Here is a 20138-nt window from a genome sequence, read left to right on the forward strand (position 1 = left end):
GACGCCCCGTCGGGATCCGCCGCCGCTCCGGGAGGGCGGACCGAGCCGGGCCGGGCCGGGGGGTGGGCAGGAGACCCCCCGACCTTCCCCCTGCATCCCTGCATCCCTGCATCCCTGCATCCCTCCGCCCTGACGTCACCGCCCCCCCGGGTCTCCCGGGCGACGGCTCCATCAGCGCCCGCGTCAGCGCCGCCCGTTCCCTGGCAACGTCCCGGTGTCTCCGCTCGCCTTCAGCCCCGCGCCCGGCCGCGCGTCTGGCTGGCGTCAAAGTGACGTCAATGGGCCCGTCTCGGCTTTCGGCGGTGGGCGGGCAGGGAGGGCGGGCGGTGCGCGGATGGAGGCGAGGGGCGGGCAGGGCGGGGGGCCGGGACATCCCGCGTGGTGCCGCCTGCCCCCCGGTGCGCGCCGGCCCCGCCGCGCTCCCTCACACCGCCTCGCCCTCACGGCCCTGCGCGCACACCGCGCTGCGCCCGCCAGGTACGAGCGCGGCTGGACGGCGGCTCCGCCGGGCTGTGCGGGCTGTGCGGGCTGTGAGGGCCGTGCGGGGCTGCGCTGCCGTGTCCGTGCAGGTGCTGCGCGGATGCTCCCGTCCTGAGGCGCTGCCCGCCCCCGGCCTGAGCCATGGTGATCATGTCGGAGTTCGCCTCGGCGCCCGCGGCCGCTCAGCGGCCCCTGCGAGTCGGCTTCTACGACATCGAGAGGACCCTGGGGAAAGGCAACTTCGCCGTGGTCAAGCTGGCCCGGCACAGGGTGACCAAAACGCAGGTGGGTGCGCGGGGAGCCCCCCGGGCGCTGCTGCCTCGGCTGCCCGCGGTGGTGCCGCGAGTTTTCCCGCTGTGGGAATTCAAAAACTCAGCGAGGATATGTGCGGAAAACTGCTCCGGCAGTTCCGAGTGCTGCTGTAGCTTTCTTGAGTTGCTCTCAGTTTGCTAAAAACGCCCTGCAAATTAAGGATCGCTTGAAGGCTTCAGATGTGTTGGTTTGGTTTTTTCTTAGTGTTTTTTTTTGTTTAGTTTTTTTTTTGGTTTTTGGTTGTTTGTTGTCGTTTTTTGTTTTTTGTTTTTTTTATTTTTTTCATTCAGTATTCTTCAAGAACAAAGAACCTGGGGTCTTATTTGCAGAAATAATTTTTTTTCCCCCTGGCCGTGCAGCCGTATTTGTATTTCTGGTGCATGTCAAAATCGTGTCAGTCACTCCAGCAGGAGATAGTCTGTTACAAGAATCTGTTTTTCACTGGCATGGGACGGATTAAAAGATTTACGGAATCCTGTCCAGTGCTAATTTCTGCAGTTCTGTTCGCTACCTTACGTGTAATCCTTTGACGTAGAAAAGAAAAACGAAAACGTTCTGTGCCGCGAATTCTGTGCGGGTCAGAAAAACAGGATCAGCTTTGTCAAGTCTGTGCTTTAAAAGCTACTTTGAAAGCTACTTTACTTGGATTTTGTGAGTGGTGTGTTTGTGTGGGGGTGTGTCTTTTTATTTTTATTTTTTTTAGCTGTTTTAACAGTGAGAGTACCTGTTTTGTAATTTGTAATACCTAGGGTTGTTTTGTTATTATCTAAATTTGCAGGTTGCAATAAAAATAATAGACAAAACAAGGTTAGACCCAAGTAATCTGGAGAAGATTTATAGAGAAGTTCAGATAATGAAGCTTTTGAATCATCCCCACATTATCAAGCTGTATCAGGTAAGAGTCCAGCTTTGAAGCGCAGCACGTAGCTAAAATATGCTTGTGGTCTTCTCTTGCACATGACTTTTTAGATCTAATATTTGCTGAGAGAATGCATATTGAAATACTGAAATACTTCTTGAAACATGTTTGAGAAACAACTGAGTGTCTTCAAAGTCATTCTTCATTCTTTGAACGAGATTGTGGCGCATTAGACAGCTCTTTGACAAAATGCACTGTAAAATTTACAGTTGAGACCAGGCTGACGTTCGTTTCAGATTGAGGAACGCGTTCTCTGAACTTTTATGATTAACTTGCCTTTCCTATCTCCTCTGCTTTTCCCAGTTGAGAGGACTGGAACTTCTGACGTGCTTTAGATAAGAGGAAGACTTAAACTCACGTTGGGTGGTAGAGAAGGAAGCACTGAAGTTGAGTTTGCCTTAAGCGGAAGGGATTTTAAATCACCAGCAATTAAACCAAATTAATCTAAGCAGAAAGTCTAAGTGGAAATTTAATCAAAGAATTGGATTAGTGAAAAAGGAAAAGGTGCTAAATGTTGGTATCTTAGAATACATCAAAAAACGACCTGTTTGGTTGTTCTGTTGCAGTTTGTGTAGTTTGGAAAAGGAATTTTAAGTTTCTTTCCCCTGCAGAGTTTTCAGCTTGAGTTTTGGTTTAGATTTGTTCAGTTTCTGCACTGATGGATATTTTTAACCGTAGGAACAAATGAATGCCTTGTGCAGAAAGCAGGATCACATTTGTCTTTGTGAGCAAGGACTGCTCTGCAAATTGCAAATGTTAGATCTAAGTAGCCTTTGGTGTAAGTTCCTCTTAATCATTTAAATAATGCCGTGTGGATTTAGGAAGATGACGGAACAGTCTGGGTCAGAAGAGACCTTTAAAGGTCATCTGTGCAAGCCCCTGCCACGAGCAGGGCAGAGGTATCAGTCTCTCTGGACCTGGCTAAAAGGGCAGAGGGGAGAAAGGTGGAGATGGATGAAGCAGCAGGTCTGAAAGTCCGTGTGCAGTAGTAAACACTATTATCAGCTGTGATCTTACTGCTGGGTTTGTTAGCTTGGAAAAAAAAAAAAAAGAAAAAAAAAGTTTAATTAACATGTAAGGCTGAAGAGCCAGTAAGGCAGGTGCTTAGGCAAGGCATTATTTTAAAAGACCTTGACACACATGAAGTGTTTGTATTTATAGTGTCACCCGTCATAACAAAAATGATTCTGTGTTAACAGCTGACGTCAGGGGTGCCCATGGGGCAGTGTAGGACATACAGAAACATTCTAACAGTTCGGTTGAGTTCATTTCAGTGGAATGATGTGGGTGAAAACACTGTTTCAGAGCATTTAGAAAAGCAGGTTAAATTCCATCTCGTTGAACCACTTCACTTGATGCAGCAAGTGACGTTGGTAGTGGACCATAATTTCTTTTCAGCGAAGTTTTCTTTTCTTTGTTGTTGTAACTGATGCTTTACCTGTTTGATGGAGGCTGAGAAGCAGGGATGGAATTAGATGACATACCAATGTAGGGTGTGTGTTCTTGTATTATTTCATCATTGTTTTAGTTTCAGCACCGCGTCTTAATTTCATCCAGCTGGCAACTTTCCCAGAACACTTTCCTTCAGTTTTTTAAACTGGGAACCTCTCTTCCTTTGCTGCTTGTTTGTTTATTTTCATTTCGTGTCTGTGTGTACTTGTAGTGAGGGGAGGACAAGAGTCTTTGAAAAAGGTTACATGTTGGGAGCCTGGAAGTTACAGCCTTTGAAGTAGAATTGAGGCATTTTGGATTGTTAACCTGTTGTGAGCCTCCTGCTTCCAAAACAAAGTATTTGCTCCTTGAGAGGGAGATGTTTCCAGGGAAATGTTGTGTTCTGAAGTCTGAAATGCAGCATTTCTAAGGTGTGTTCTGTGGCAATTGAAGATGAACTTGGAAACACTCAGCATCTCTCATTCATCATTTGGATTTTAGTTATGCTTTTTAATTTTCCTCCGAAGGCAAATATTGTGAAATATCAAAGCAAGTTGATACTGGATTGATAGGCAATATATTGACAGTTGTTGATGTGCATCAAGCACTGCTGTTACACAAACAGCAGCCTGTTATCACTTGCACAGGAGGTTCCCCATGTCCCAGCCAACTGCAGGCAGGAGCAGGGGTTCTGATCCACTTCTTGCTTTGTCCAGCTTGCAGCTATCCCTGCTGATCTGAGCCCCCACTAGCCTTGAAACAAAAATTACTTCAGATAAACTTTTAAAATTTGTTTGCATGTTCAAAATATGTCATGTTAATCATAAAACTGTATATGCATATTTTAACAAAAGGGGAGTATGTGAAATTATCTGTGCACTCATCTGCTCTCTTATGGAGATTAGGTAGCTTGGTAATGGTGAGAAGAACAATGGCCTGGGAAGCCATTGTATAATGTAGGCACATAAGCCTTGATTTGTTATCTTTTTCATTACCAGTTTGCTTGGAAAGTACTGTGTGGTGCAAAATTAGATGCTTTCACTGCCAGCTGCTGCAGCAAATATAGATTTGAATGGATATATTTGAGAATTCACATAGAAAAATAAATGAAAAATAAATGAGCTATAAAGCTCTGCTTTTTTTTTTTGTTTTTTAAATCATGTCCTCTCATATCTTCACAGGTTATGGAGACAAAGGATATGCTGTACATTGTTACTGAGTTTGCAAAGAATGGAGAAATGTTTGGTAAGTCTTCACTGGCAGTGCCTTAGATTTAGAAACCATGGCTTTATTTTGTCATTCCTGAGTAGCAGATATATTCTGATTAAAAACCTTGGGCTTGTGTTGTCAGCTGTCAAACAGCAAGTGCAGCACCTGGAGGATTATGAAAAATTTCCTTGGGGTGTTTCTAAATCCTGTCTGGTTTTGTCTCGCAGATCACCTGACCTCCAACGGGCACTTGAGCGAGAGCGAAGCACGGAAGAAGTTCTGGCAGATTCTCTCAGCAGTGGAATATTGTCACAGCCACCACATTGTGCACAGGGATCTCAAAACAGAGAATCTCCTGCTGGATGCTAACATGAATATCAAACTAGCAGGTAATAGGAAATAGGAGGTCACTTTATAAAGAACATCAGGCGTGTTGTTTACACTTTGGGTTTCCCTAGGATGATCCTATGAATGTATTTGTATTTGTGTAAGTGAAAATAATAGTTACAGATATTTCTCAGAGCAGATTTTGTGAACAGAAGGGAAGAACTTAAATGAAAGCAAAAAACAAATGAACATCTGTTCATTTCTCTCTGTTTTCTTCTCCATTTTTTAGCATGTGGTTGAGTGTTTTTGTCTTACCCCAGATTTTCACCTTTATTTCAGACTTTGGCTTTGGAAACTTCTACAAGTCGGGAGAGCCCCTCTCCACTTGGTGTGGAAGCCCACCCTATGCAGCTCCAGAAGTTTTTGAAGGCAAAGAATACGAAGGACCTCACCTTGATATATGGGTGAGCTTACTATTCCTCAGAAACCACGTTTTACACTTTGTAAGGGCCTGTGAGCCTTCAAAATCCTTGTTTTTCGTGGAGTCACTCATGTGCTGTTCTGTTTTCTCTTGGCAGAGCCTTGGGGTGGTTCTGTACGTCCTAGTCTGTGGTTCTCTGCCTTTTGATGGACCCAATTTACCAACTCTGAGGCAAAGAGTGCTGGAGGGCCGGTTCCGCATCCCATACTTCATGTCCGAAGGTGCTTTTTTTTCTGATCCTTAATGTTAGAACAGGTGCTATAAAGGAGTAGTTGTCCACTTTGCAGCTGGCAATTCTTTTGTTTTTATGTATCCAGTAGTTTCTGTAGGGCAGAAGACTTTTTTTTCTGGGATCTGCTTTGTGCTGCATCTAAAAGGCTGTAGTTTCCTTTCTTAGAATGTCCCTATGGATTACAAAAATACTTGACTCCCTAGCTGGAGAAATGATTGCTCAGAAAAGACAGAAAACAGGATTTTGATGAGAGTAGCCTGCAATGCTGAGATAGATGTAGTTCTCCTAAGATATTTTAGCTATAACAGAAGATACTTTATTTTAGCAGAAGGTGTATTCCAGTGTGGCTGTGCTGCCGAGGAGAGCAGGAATAGTGGGGCTTAGCAGTGTTTACTGAGAACTCCAGCAGTCTGATGAGAAACATGAAACTGAAGAGTGTTATCACCTCTCTCTGATTTGGTTTCAAAACCAAGTGAACGTGCCTCTGTTGTCACGTGGAGATTATCTGCTGAAGTCTGAAGTTTATCAGTTATAGCCATGAACAGCTGTATTTCCTGGTTATAAGTAAATAAGCACTATAGGACCTGGACCAGGAAGTTGTATGTGATGGGGTTCTGTACTAAGTTCTGACCTATTTTACGTGGATATAATGCCATTAAACCTGCATCCTCTCAAAACCTGCTCTTGTACAAGGTGCAAGGCCACCTGGTATCCAGTACAGCTTCATTTCCTGAAGGGAGATGTTTTTGTGATATGCATGTGGACATCTCTTGTGCTGTCTGGAATATCTGATAGTCAGACCAGGCATCAGCTGCTGCCAAACTTTTAATTCCTGTTTTCACACTGTTGCTGGGAAGTGTTCTTAGCAATGACCTGGAGCTGTTATTTTTTTTGCCCCTTGCTCACGAGTTTGTCTTTGTCACCCAGACTGTGAAACACTAATCCGACGGATGCTGGTTGTGGACCCAACCAAGCGGATAACCATCTCCCAGATAAAGCAGCACAAGTGGATGCAGGCTGACCCCTCCCTTCAGCAGCAGCAGTCCTTGTCCTTCTCCATGCAAAACTACAACTCCAACCTGGGTGACTACAACGAGCAGGTCCTTGGGATCATGCAGACCCTTGGCATTGACAGGCAGAGGACTGTAGAGGTGAGTTCTTGCCCTTTACATACATCTCCAGTGACCACCAGTGCAGTTGTGGCTCATTCAGTGACTGGCCTTGATCTGGTGTCACAACATAAAATCTTCGCTGCCCTTCTGGATTTTGCTTCTTTTTCTGAGTGTGCTACTCTGAGCCCTTAGTGATGAGTTTTGGCTGCTTACATTCCCTGTAACTCAAAAGGCCCTTCCAATGTCTTCCAGTCTCTGCAGAACAGCAGCTACAACCACTTTGCTGCCATTTATTACCTGCTGCTGGAGCGCCTCAAGGAGTACCGGAGCAGCCAGGTGTCCACTCGGCCGGCAGCCGGCCGGCAGCCGCGGCCCAGGAGCTCCGAGATCACCAACACTGAGGTGAGGAGAGAGGGCACCTTGGGATCTCCTTTCCATGTCACTGCCAGGCTTCTGAAAACCAGTTCTGGTAGAGGTGCCCTCTGCCAGGACACAGCCTGCTGTTCCTCAGGCTGAGTGAATATTAATGCCCTGTTTCCTAGGAAGTGACCGCGGGTCATGGTCCAAAGAATAGTCTGCCTCCAGTGCAGGTCAATAATGAGCCACAGGACTAGACTTCTCATGGAAGTCTGCCCTTTTAGGCATGGCTTGGCTATGCTTCTTTGTTGCATATTCTGTAGGCTCCTCAGAAGTACTCCATGAGTCACTTAATGTGTTTTTCTGACACTCATTTTATTTTCTTCGCCCCCACCCCCTTTAAAGTGTGGTTTGGGTGCCTTTGCAAATTGCACTTCCAGTTAAATTGCCTGACTTATGAGGAGGAGTTCTGTGTTTGTGTTGGCATTGATGGATTAGCTTTGTTCGTTTTCATAGAAAGCAGGAGGAGAAAGCTTGCAGGGAAGGTGGCTCTGAAATTCTGTGACTCTCCAGTATCTGAAAAGTCACGTGGAACTGCAGTGTGTGTGATGGCTTCTGTGCATCGCTCTCTCTCCAGATGCCTCAGGACACTCTCACTAGTGAAACCCTGCGATCATCTCTGCTTTACCAGCAACCTCAGAGCCTGATTCAGCCATCCTTGCAGGCAGAAATGGACTGTGACATAAGCAATCCATTACAGGTTGGTGTTCCCAGCTAAACTCTGCGTTGCTTCTTTCTTTTTCATTGTTCTGCCAATCCACAACAATGGAGGCTGTCACTTTTGTTCTCTCCCTCCTAAGTTTTGTTTGGCATTTGGGCATGGTGTCACATAGCCTCTCAAACAATATTCCTACTGAAGACATGCCACAGAATTGTGGAGAGTATTAAAAAGCAGTGCAGAAATAAGGAAAAGACCCTGAAGTCTGTGATCTGGCATGTTTTCCAGCCTGTGTTCTTCCCTGTGGATACCAACTTCAACGGGCTCTTCCGGAACCGCTCCATCTCCCCAAACAGCCTGCTGGAGACCACCATCAGTGAGGAAGTGAGGCAAGAGAAGGAGCTGGAAGATGAAATTAAGGCATATGACCACCCCATCTGCATCCCTAGCAACACCAGCAGGAGGCACACCCTGGCTGAAGTGACCACCCATTTCTATCAGCACGTCCCTCCATGTAAGTAAGTCTGGGACAGATGAAGGGTGTCTGTAGGCAGAGGAAAAGAGCAGAGAAGTAGTGCCATAGAACCCAAATGCTGAGGGAAAATGTGCTGATTTGTCCTTAATTGGGGTAGGAAAGCCTAGAAGAGAGGTTTTTACTCTGCCCTCCCCAGTTCTGTCTTCTTACAGATAAGCAGGGCCCTTAGGGAAGACAAGTTGTGGTGTTGTATTTCACCTAGATCTCTTCAGAGGGGAGTACAAACCTGGTCTGCTTGCTTCTGCTGTGGTACTCAGGGAGGAGAAAGTGCCTGAATTTAACAAAAAACACTTCACTGGTTGTGTTTGGTACATACCCAGACCCTGTGAACCAACCAAATAAGCACAACTGTTCACAAAACAATCATCCTGCTGAAGAAACGCTGTGTGCCTGATCCAGCAGAGCCTGGTGATCCTGGAGTTGCTGGCCAAGCCCTGCCAGCTGGACAGGAGCCCAAACTGAGGTTGTTTGTTGATGACCCCTTGCTGGAGTCAAGCCCTGGGACAGCACGAGTTGCTGGACACCTCTCCAGCTCGAGGCTGTTTATTAGTGCCAGTGTAGGTGGGCAGAAGGCTCTGATGTCATGTTTGTTCCTTCCTGTACTCATCTTGGGAATGTTCTTTCTCTCCTTCCTTCCCCTCCATAGGTATAGTCATTTCCTCCTCTGCCAGCCCCACAGAGGGAACTAGCTCAGACAGCTGCCTTACTTCATCTTCAAATGACAGCTCAGTGGCCCTGAGCAGCTGTTTGGCAGGTCAAGTAATGACGGGGAGCCCGGCCACAGCGAGGATGACGTCACCTTTCCTCGCTTCCCAGCGTGACGCTCCCGTGTTACAAGCCCAGGGCTGCATGGGAGGTGCTTCTCTCCTGCCTGTCAGCTTCCAAGAAGGAAGGAGAGCATCTGATACCTCATTAACTCAAGGTAATGTCTTCCTGGCTTTATTGCTGAGGAATTGCACCCTCCCAACAGCCCCTGGGAAAGGGTAGGGTGCAGGGAGACTTGCTGCCCATTGGTGTTACACTGAGGCTGGACACTTGGATATTCTGCTTCTTGTTCACAGGCCCTGAGGGAGGGTGGGATGCCCTGGGGAAGGTGCCTGGAGGCAAGGTTCTCAGACACTGATTCAGCCTGCCCATGGAGATATTTCTGCTGCCGTGAGTGGGATGGCAGGCTCCACCTTCCTCCTAAAATATGGAGTGCACAACGTCATGATTTCTCTCTGGCTTTTCCTTTGCTGTGCATGTCCATCTGCACTAAGGGTGCAGCTGTCCCAGTCCCTGTTTCATTCCCTAAATCCTGCTCTGGCCACCAGGCAGAGAGTGAACATGAACTGGAGTCTCTTCTAGCCCAGTTCTCACACCCAGTGCCCAGAAAGGCTGATCTGTACTGTAGGCAAACTGAGGAGGATTAAAGTGCATTTCTTTTCTTCGTGTCCCACAGGCTTGAAGGCTTTTAGGCAGCAGCTGCGGAAGAACGCTCGAGCCAAGGGGTTCCTCGGCTTGAATAAAATCAAAGGCTTTGCTCGGCAGGTGTGTCAGTCCTCCTCCTCCTCCTCTCGGGCAGCAAGGAGTGCCATGAGCCCCTTCCAGCACACACAGCCCAACACCTGCATGTACAGCAGCAGTGGGAGCAGCAGAGAGGGGAGAAGCCTCCTGGAGGAGGTGCTGCAGCAGCAGAGGTGAGGGAGGAGCTTTGGTGTCTTTTCATTGGGTTTACTTTGGGTTAAGGGTAAGCAAGGAGGGGTAAACACAGCAAAAGAGGTTGGGGGTTTGGTCACTGGGGGTTCCTGTCCTCCATCTCTGCTGTGTGGCCGTGGGTAAACTGCTTGGCTTCCTTTGTGGCTTCCTGCCCTGGCACATGGAACACAGGACGTGCACTTCCACTCAAAAATCTCGATGTTCAAATATTTGGAGGTTGCTGAATTGAGAAGCAGCTTGGTAGTGCGGGGGAAAACATTGCTTCTCCCTACTGCAAGCTGTGTTTTTCTTTGTTAGTTTTGGGAATGATTTCTTTCCTCCTCTGCCTCCTCCTGTAATTTTCCCATGGCAAGGAAGTGAGACCTTGTAATTTGGAAAAGTTACAGCCCACAAAGGAGGCACAGTTCCAGTGGCCTCAAATGTCATGTGTGGTGGCACCTCTTCATTCCCATAGAAGCAAGATGGAAAATTGAGCTTCCGGTTTATCTGCACGCATTGTCTCTAGAACATCTATTATTAGGTGGCCAAGTTGTGTCCAGACAAACTTGGTTGTGATAGTTGCCCTCTGCAGAATGAGGGAAAGCCTGGCATGGGCAGCTTGCTTTGGTTGTACTGGCTGGGGTAAGGAGAGAGGGAAACAAAGGGGAAAGTTATGGTCAAGGTTAGAGGCAAGAAAGGAAGGAATAGAACATGAAATTATCCCAGCAATGCAAATTAACCTCCTTCCCCTTGGATTTTGTTCAGAATGCTCCAGTTCCAGCATCACCAACTACTCCAAACAGCTTGTCCCCAGACTCCCCAGACACCTGCAGCAAGCAGCATGCCCTCCTCTGACGGGCCAGCTACCTGCAAAGCCTCCAACTCCATTCTGCTGTCAGAGCTGCAAAGGGAGAACTCGTTTGAGCTGGCCTTTGCTGGCAGCAGCCAACTGCTCCAACCTCATTTCTTCGGCGTGAGCGTGTCCCCGGTGTCGTCGGCCGCTCACCTGCTGGACACTCACCTGTACATCAGCAGCAGCAGCAGCGTGGCCCCGCTGGCCGCCCCCTTGTCCCAGCAGCAGAGCTTCTCCACGCCCTCCCCCAGCTATGATGCTGTCACCCTGCAGCACGGGGACTGTGAGATGGAGGATCTGACTTCCAGCCAGCTGGGCAAGTTTGTGCTGGTCAAGTGAGAGCTCCAGGCCGCTCTCGTGGCGGGGAACTTTCGCCGCTGTTCCGTGGGGACGAGTGACTCTCAGAAGCAATAAATTTTGAAGTATGTGAAGAGGCTGTCTGGCTCAGAAAGCTGGCAACTTTATAGGACTGAAACAAGCAATATGTATGTCTTTTTGCTTCTACTATTCTTGCACTGAACAAATACGAATAGAAACTGATTTTTTTTTTTTTAAAGGAAAAAAAATAATGACGGGGCAGATGGGTGGGGCATTTGTGGGGGCAGGGAGGGATGTGGTTGGGGAAGAACTCTTCGGTACTGTACTCAAGTCAGACCAATACAGCTCTGCTGTTATGCAAGATTAGCAGCTGTCAGTAGTGGTGACACAGCAGGGAGAGGCTTTTCAAAGAAGGGACCAGAGCCTCCCTTTTTCACAATATTCATTTATGGGTTTGTGAAGATGATTACCTCTTTTTAAAAAAATAAACAGCAAACCAGTGGCATGCAGCATTATGCATTCATAGGAGACAAAAATGGAAGCATTGCCATTTGTTGTTTTTCCTTTTCCCTTCTGTTAACACTCATTTTATTTAAAGGAACCAACATCCCCATTCCACACCTCCCAGATACACATACTTTAAATGAAAACTGTGAACTTCTTGCTTGATACATCAGCTGGAAAAGCTCAGCATGCCCTTCTAATTAGTACAGTAGCAGTAACTATTGGAAATACATCCCTTGATAATCAGGATCCTAATTGCATAATGCCTGGTCTTTTGCAGAGATGTTTGTTTGGGAGTGGTGTGTGTGTGCATACACACAGGTGCACACATGCCTGTATTTGTTGGTCTGGATAATCTTTAGGAATCTTTTTATAAACTCTAAGTTTGTTCATATTCTTGCCGAGGCACTGAGGAGGGAAGCACCTGTGGGGTAATGGGAAGGGTTTTCTTTTTAAAAAGCCCTCCTGGAGGTTGCCTACAAAGTTGCCTGAGGGGTATTTCTTAGTGCTGCACATTGTTATTTCCGCTGCTAATTATGTTTTTATGCATTTCATTATCAGGGTCCAAACAGAACTGACTCTTGGGGAAATGTGCAATATTGAGGTTATAATTATATACTGACAAAAACAAAAGGAATAGGCTAGAACAGAATTCTACTCTAACGGAGTACAGCTTTTTCTGAACAAAACTGTATTAAAAGTGAGTAAAACAGCACAATCTTTGGGTGTTTGTTTTTGGTTGGTTTGGTTTTTTTTGGCATATTAGCAAAACGAGGTTTTGCATTAGATAGGTGTTTTTTCGTATGGTTTTTAATGCTGTATATGTATATAAATAGGAAGCAGAAAACTATGTAACACTAGTTATTTTTTATATTTTGTAACATGCTTCTGTTGTGTTTCTGCTATAAACCCCGAGTCCCCTCCCGAGGCAGACCATGACTTCTGTTGGTGTCAGCAGAGGTTGTGCTGAGGTTTAAAGGGGAGGACAGGCTGTGCTCCCACAGACACGAGCTGGGGAGTGCATGCAAACTTTGGAAGCAGGTGAGCAGACAGTGAGACAGCTTGGCTGGGAGCTGCCATCCAAGTGTCAGAGCGTAGCTGCATTCTGTCTAAATGCTTAAAGGACCCATCTCCCTAGTGTGACACAGGGTGCCTTCAAGTTACCTTGGCTTCATGCAACCTGCAGTATTACACATTTGCAAATAATATACAGACCTGTTTTGGGGTTTTTTTAGGGTTTTCTTTTTTGTTTGGTTTGTTTAGTTGATGTTTTTGGGGTTTTTTTAAAGGAAAAAAAAAAAGAAAAAAAGCCAAAGATTGACCAGGTTAATTGATGGGAGTAGGAAGAGTTGAAGATGTCATGTGGCTCTGTCTGTGGCTCTCCATAAACAACCTCTTTATCTCTGTGTTGTATCTGTGTGTCTGTATTGGTGCATCTCCAGCTTGCCACTGCTGCTCCATGGTCTGGAAGCTTCAAAGTGACAGAAAATTGCTTGTGTTGAACTCCTGTTAATGAGTGGTGCCTTGCAGCAGAGAAAACACCAAAGTCTCATGCTCATTTGTAGTATGGGTTTAAAAGAAAACAAACAACTCCCCAAAAAACCCAACCCAAAAAAATGGCTGGAGAGGAGGGCAAGAAGAAGCCAGCTTGTCACAAAGCAGCCACTTGGCCTTCAATTTTCTAAAGAGTAGCACACATATTTAAACCACAGAACTTCCTCCTCAATTTGTGTTTTGTTTAATGCCATGGATCTAAAGGCCACAGATTCTTTTGTTTCCTGTCCTGAGCAATGACAAGCACTTTACTTTCATAGTATTTTTTTTTTCTTTTCCAATTGCTGTAGAACCTCTTTGGAATTATTGCTGGAGCAGAAGAGGTCATTTTAAAAGTCTGGGGGTTTTTTTGTAGATATCTTGACAGTGCTGTTCTGCAGACTGCAATGCAATAGGGTATTTAAAGACACGTGATTGGTTTAATTGAGATGTATAGTTTATTTTTTATCATGACTGAACAATCATTTTATTTCTTATGTTAAAATGAGAGGTGTACACCAAAATGATTAGTTGATGTGTTTTATTTAATATTTAAATAAAAAATGTTTTAAAATTGTTGTCCTGCATGTGATTCTGTGGAGTATCTTCACCCAGTGCACTTGGGACTTGCATAGTCAGGACTCATTTTCCAGCCAAAGTCCTTTCTATTACATCCTAAATCAAGAGGGATGGCGGGCTCACAAATCTGATAATGGGATATTGAGCCTTTTGCTGGTAGGCAATCTGTCTGAATTGAACCCAAGTCTGTGGTAATCGGGTTATAAAATGCAGCAGGACCAGAGGTCCGGGCAGTGAGGATGGCACTGTGCTGGAGTGACACCAGATGGGCCCTCCCTCCCTCCCTCTGTGTCACCTTCAGCTGAGACAGCCCCTGCCAGATCAGGGCAGACACTGAGAGAGAGCAAAGGGAAGGATGAACAGGGAGGGATTCACAGGGAAGAGTGGATTGTGTCTTGTAAAATATAACTTGAGAGTTAAAAAAGTACTGAAAAGGCTTTGCATTCAGCTCGTGCAGTCACAATGAGAGCAAGGAGGGGTTTTGTCTCCGACAAGCTTTAGTTTGACCTGACAAACATTCATAAAAACACCCCCAAAAAACAAGAAACCAAAAAAACCCAAACAACAAATAATGATGTTTTTAAGAAGAAATTAAGGATCCAATTTTTTTTCTTCTTTTTCCTATCCTGAAGTTTTTATTTTAAAATCTGTCATATTTTGAAGGAGAGTGATGGAAAGGTAAATCCAAGAAGTTAAACAGAAGCTTAGGGGGAAACAGAGATAATATTTACTTATTTTGCTTTCTAAAGTAGTTGTTTGCTGAGCTGGAGTTTGTAGAGCTCTTTGTGCATTTATTGTGACTCCTGAACTGGCAGAAAAATGTCACACATAAGTTTTTTCAGGGTTGTGTTTTCAATGTAGGAATTTTGCAACCCTTAAAAAATAATGGGCACATTCTAAATAATCTTTAATTAGGTTTCAGTATGACCTGACTTCAGGATAATCCTAACTGTTGTTTTCAGCTGGGTTCTCAGGGCATTATTTTAAACTCCAGTAATTCTGGGAAATTTGAGAGAGTTGCTTCTTAATGGATACAAACCAGTGCAGCTCCACCAACTTTCATTGACATCACTGACCCTTGGGTATAGAGGGATCCTGCCAGCATCATGATTTCTGTGAAATGGTAGGAAAAACAAGTACAAAGAAATGCTGGGAGTCTGGACTCACTTTCCATGTGCACACTCTTGGTGCTTTAGTCACTGTCTTCCTTCCTTTCCTCTGAAATCTGTCTCTCCTGTCCACAGCATTTGTTTTTGTCTTTAACATCTCTCAAGATGCTGTTTTTCTTGCTTTCATTTCTCACATTAAAACTTGGTACCTTCCCTTTTTCTCTCAGTCCAGGACTGGTGTTTTTCCCCCGCCGTTCACATGGAACAGATGCTGGCAAGTTCAGCACAACCCCAGAAGTGAATGATCAAACCTTGCTTGTTTTTTACTTCAGAAAGGAAATGCCTAGAGCTGGCAGGAGATGCCAGACTGGTAGCAGTGAAAAACACAGGCTGTTTTTGCACTGAGCAGGCTGAACACAGACACCCAGCCCAGCACTCTGGTGCCAGTGTGGTCCAGCCACAGCAGCGAGGGATTCCCACCTTCCCCTCTTCTCCTGCAGGTGATCTATAACTCATCTCCAGACCTTCTCCTTCACTGTGCCCTGCACAGCAGCCACATCTCAGCGAGGAAAGGAATCCCTCATGGCCCTGGTTGTGTAATCCTTGCCTGTGTCAGCTGGAAGGGGGGCAGTTGAGCGAATGGAATGATGGTGCAGGAGATGGAAAGTGATCGGTGCTTCCTTTTTACTCACGCTGCAAAGTGAGAATAAGGCACACGTCATGCAATGAAGGAGAATTAATTTAAGACTGATAAAAGGAAATATGTGCCTTGGGAGGACATTGCTTCAAATGTGCTTGCTGGCTTATTTCATGACTGCTAACTACTTTTAGTGGTGACAGTTAAATCAATGATAAAGGTAATCCACTGTCATGGTTTATGGATTTAGCAGAGCAGCTGTGGGAGATCAGGAAGGAGCTGGTCTTTGCTACAGACTGCCAGGGGCATGATGGATTTTTTTAGGACAGAAATGCCTTTCTCCAAAGGTATCAGATATTAGCATCTGCCAGAAACAAAACTTTCGTGTGAGGTGAACAAACTTGACCAGCCCCTGCAATAAATACCAATTTCTTAATAAACATGCCACATGTAATATGCCTTATGCAGTGATAGTGGCTCTGAGCAAAGGTGCAGCTAATTGGGCAGCTCATTCCAGCAGCAGACTGTGAGGTAAAGGCTGTAAGGACGGGGCAAGCATAGCACAATTCCTCTGTGATATTACCAGCTCAGTAGAGAGCAGACTGTGGTTAAGCAAATTTTTGACTGGCATTTGAGTCATTGTGTTTAACAGCTGCAGATGGGTCAAGCCTCCAAGAATTTGGCTAACCCCTTTTGGAATTCTTTTATAATTCTGATCTTCACAGCATCCTTTGACAAGTGTCATAATTCAACTTTGCATTGTGTGGAAGAAGTACTTCCTTTTCTTCGTGTTGGACCTCCAGCCCAATGGATTGGGTTGTGCTTCCTTTCCCTGGTGACAGCAGGCACCAATAATGGTCTCCTGGTCACATTTCCATGCTGAGTTGTCAGGATCTCTCTCACATCCCTTCTCAGCTGAGGTGGCCAAGAAGGACTCTGCTGCAGTTCTTATCTCTTCTGTGTCTTCATGGATTGTTCTATATCCTCCTTGATGGATACTCTGTGTTTGAGGCAGGGTTCCTAGAAGGACACATTCTCATTCTCTTTTAATTCTGGGGTCATTCCTAAGGCTCTTTTTTTTTGCATAGTTAGCACCTGTTGAGGGGTAAGCTGGAATTTTCAGCAAACTCACTGACTGAGGTTTCCTTCATGCCTGATGTTTATTTAATACCCCTGATGGTCTTAGTACAGCTTGGGTTGGTGCTTCTCACAGTCCACACTTTTTATTTGCTGCTGGGGGGTTTCATAGGTTATTTCATCAAGCTGCCATTCAGTTTTCTGAGATTACTCTCCACCTGGTTGCAGCTGGATTTTTTTATGAATACATCAAATTGCCCAGGTCTTGACATGAATGGATTTGCAATGCCTGAGCTCTCACTCAAGAAACTTTGCTCTTTCCCATTCTATCACACTTTTAGCTATCCTGCTTTTTGCTGTGCTTTCTGTCAATTTGCCTTGCCCGGCTTCCCAGCCCACAGGTTTCTGGATGACCTCTAAAGGCCCTTTTTAAGAATGAATGTAACATTTGCCACCTTCCATTCCTGTGGTGCCTCGCATTTCAGCAGCTGCTGTGGTATTGTACTGAATAGGTCAGCGATTTCAAGACTGAGTTCCCTCAGAGCTCTTGAGTGAAACCGTCTGGTCCCAGCAATCTGTTAATATCACTTCTACAGTTTTATCCAAAAATCTACTGGCACTTGAATTTGGGAGAGTTTCTGAGGCTTGTCCCCTGTGCAGCTGGAGAGGGGCACAGCTCGAGGGAAGTCAAGCAGAGCTGCCAGGACTGGGTGGATGTTCTGCACAGCCAGAGGCTCAGCCACACAGACCAGTGTCCCTTTTGCACCTCAGACAGGTGACAAAGCCGTGACAGCAAGGTGGGCACTGGGGAATGCCCAAGTCAGCCCAGCAGCCCCCTTCTTATGTCCTCCAGGGATGACCAAACCTTTCTTCCTTCACTCTATTTACATTTGTGGGGCTGAATTTACAGATGGCTTCCTTAGCTGATGTAAACTGGCGTTGCTAAATCAAAGCTAATGCGGCAACGCTGCTTTATGATATAAACATTATTAGCAGCACATTAAGGCTCCAATGTCCAGAGCCAGACAATCTTATCCTTTGTTTCTCCAGCCACTGAGGCAGTGAATTTAGATTCATTATTTTTGATGGAGCTTTTCCTGTATCATGCCGGGGTGCTTTTTTAGTTCTTCTGTCTTACATCCCTTTCCGCTACCCTGGGCAACTGTGTTTTTTTAAAAGTCCTTGGTTTATTCTGTGACAAGAAAAATATCTTAGTCAAGAGTTGGAAGGGATTTCAGAAATTCTAGCTAAGTACCTTTTTTTTTGCCTAATCTTGTTGATCATTTTTTCCCCATTTCCTGGTAAGGTAACAAGATGTTATCATTTGGTGAGCTTGTCTACACACTTGATAGGTAGATGGGTATTTAGGGCTTCTCACAGCTATTATCTCCAGGCATCTGCTGGATTTCCAAACAGATCTGCTCCTGCAAGAAACATCTTGCAAAAACTAGGCTTTAAACCTTCCTGTTCACACCACATTAAAAAAAATAAAGTCATTAATCATTTGATTTTAGCTGCTTTTTCCTGGTTGCCTAACAATATTAGTCGTACATTTGCTGGGATGTATTCACACTTTCTGCCCTTTGGATCCAATGAAGGCAATTGTGCAGTGGTCAGCTAAGTGTCTTCATGGGTTATTCCTATTCAACTCTTGTTTGGTAGCAGATGATTTTATTGAACATGTAAAATTAGATTTCCAGGAACAGTTATGCACACGCCTCTGAAATCCATTTTCCATGAACATTTCTGCTCTCTGCTCATGAAAAGTGAGCACAACAAGAACAAGGACACAGAGTCACCAAACTGAATGCAATGCTGGACAGATCAGACAATTATTTATACGACCATTGCTGCTTTCCCTTTACTGGTATGTCTGAGAAAAACTGGGGTATTTGTCTTAATTTTGGGCTAGGGAGGTTAAAAACTCTCTGCACACTTTGAATTTTGGAAGTGGAAGGGTCTTTGTCCTAGAGGGAGGAAAGTCTTCCCTATTGATTAGTTGAGGTAGAGATGGTTTTAAAAAGTTATGAAGGCAGTGATGTCTTCATAATGGCATTGACACAGAAATGTAACTTTGGTTCTTAATTACTCAGATCTCTGTTGCAAGCCTCCAAAGTCAGACACGATGAGTCGCTGGCATCCAGAGGATGTGGCCCTGTGGGTTCTGTTCCCACAGGAGGGGTGAGGAGCAGAGAGGAACAGGAGGTCTGACAGGACAAATGGCTTGAGGCCACTCAGCCCAAGCTGCACACTGACTGCTGATGGGAAGGAGATCCCATTCAGCAGTGCAGTGTGTGGTGAGAGCTGTGCTCTCCAAAGAAAAGGAGGGAGATGCTGTGTTTCAGCCTGGGAAGATGCATATCAGAGTGGCAGGAAGGAAACAGGAATCCTGGTTCCCCCCTTGTTCCTCTTGTTTGTGGAAAGAGGCTCTCTGGGCAGCTTTGGTGCATTCAGTGCTGGTGTCTCTTCCATCCCCAGGCACCTGCCATCAGTGGCACAAGAGGTGGGAGATGCTGGGATGCCCCAGGCAGCAGGAGGGGGGTTCTGTGATGGAGGTACAAGTTTGTTCATGCTGCTGGACCTGTGGGAATGGGGGAAATTGTTTGTCCTCAAAAGGAAGTGAGTCATGTTGCTGCACAGAGGTACATTTTGGGGGTTAGTCACACGCTGCAAAATTCACTTTCTCCCAGCTCCAGGTAGCAGGCACAGGGGTGCAGCAATGCCTGGTTGTTCTTCAGCACAGGTTCTGTTTCATGAGCCCATAACCACCCTCCTGGTCTCCAGGTGGGTCCACTTCTGTGCATGCAGGACCCTACTAATTGGATTCAATAACTGGCTTAACACTGTAAATCCAATCAAGGCACTGGCTGCACTCAGCCCTCGAGCCAGCAGGATTAACCAGTTCCTCGGGGCAGGATGTGCCCTTACACCTCCACTCTCCACACAGCACAGCCAGAGCCAGGCACCCCAGCAGCACCTCTCCCACTGGTTCAGCTGGCTGCTGGATTCCATCTGCCATGGATGCCTGCACTGCATGCCACATGGGCAGACCACAGGTTAGGGTTTTTTGCCTGCTGTGTGTTGGTATTTGGGTTTTTCCTGGTGTCCAGCACATTTGTCCAGGGCTTAGGCTGCTTTGGAGCTGATTGCAGCCAGGCTCACGAGCCAGCACATGGCTTCTAACACCACCACCAAGCCTTGCCTGTGAGCTGAGCTTGTTTCACCTGAGTTTGTGATCTCTGAGATCATACTTTCAGGTGCATGTTGTTTGCTGGAGCAGCTAAAAGGATAAAAGCTTCCCGTGTTACCAGTTTTATCCCCTGTCACGCCAGCCAGTACCAGAGCTGATGAGGAAATCACAGCAGCTTCTAATTGCTCTCTGCAGAAGACCTTGCATGTCCAGACCATCCCAGTCACTCCCTTGCCTGCTCAAGCCCAGTTGCATCATGGAAATAGGACTTGGCTGCAGTGTCAAAGAGGAGCCTTCCCTCCCTTTGCAGAGATGAGCTGACATCCTCATGTGCCAGCAGCAGGGGCTGTGCTGGAGCAGGAGCCAGGGAGAGCTCCCCAAACTCATCTTCCTCCATCTCACCCCTGGGGCCAAGCAGATGCCTGATCTAGGAGGGACTGAAAGCATTTGGGCTCTTACAAATGCAGACAGGTGGGAATTTTGCAGTGGGCTAACCCAGGCAGGTTAGGGGTGCGATTCCAAAGGGCTCCTGAACTGTTTTTTAAACA

General features: G+C 46.0%; 1 protein-coding gene across 1 annotated transcript; it reads left to right on the forward strand.

Annotated features, from left to right (window-relative positions):
- The first annotated feature begins 479 nt into the window (after nt 1-479).
- On the forward strand, nt 480-13577 carry SIK1 (salt inducible kinase 1). Its single transcript, XM_033052531.2, has 13 exons — nt 480-765; nt 1571-1687; nt 4324-4387; nt 4579-4740; nt 5018-5142; nt 5257-5380; nt 6319-6542; nt 6756-6905; nt 7498-7620; nt 7867-8092; nt 8760-9035; nt 9555-9792; nt 10556-13577. Exons 1-13 carry the CDS (start codon nt 622-624, stop codon nt 10980-10982), a joined length of 2400 nt encoding a protein of 799 aa, XP_032908422.1. The 5' UTR covers nt 480-621; the 3' UTR covers nt 10983-13577.
- Nucleotides 13578-20138: the final 6561 nt, after the last annotated feature.

Source organism: Catharus ustulatus, chromosome 2, assembly GCF_009819885.2.
Source record: "Catharus ustulatus isolate bCatUst1 chromosome 2, bCatUst1.pri.v2, whole genome shotgun sequence".
Lineage (NCBI taxonomy): Eukaryota > Metazoa > Chordata > Aves > Passeriformes > Turdidae > Catharus > Catharus ustulatus.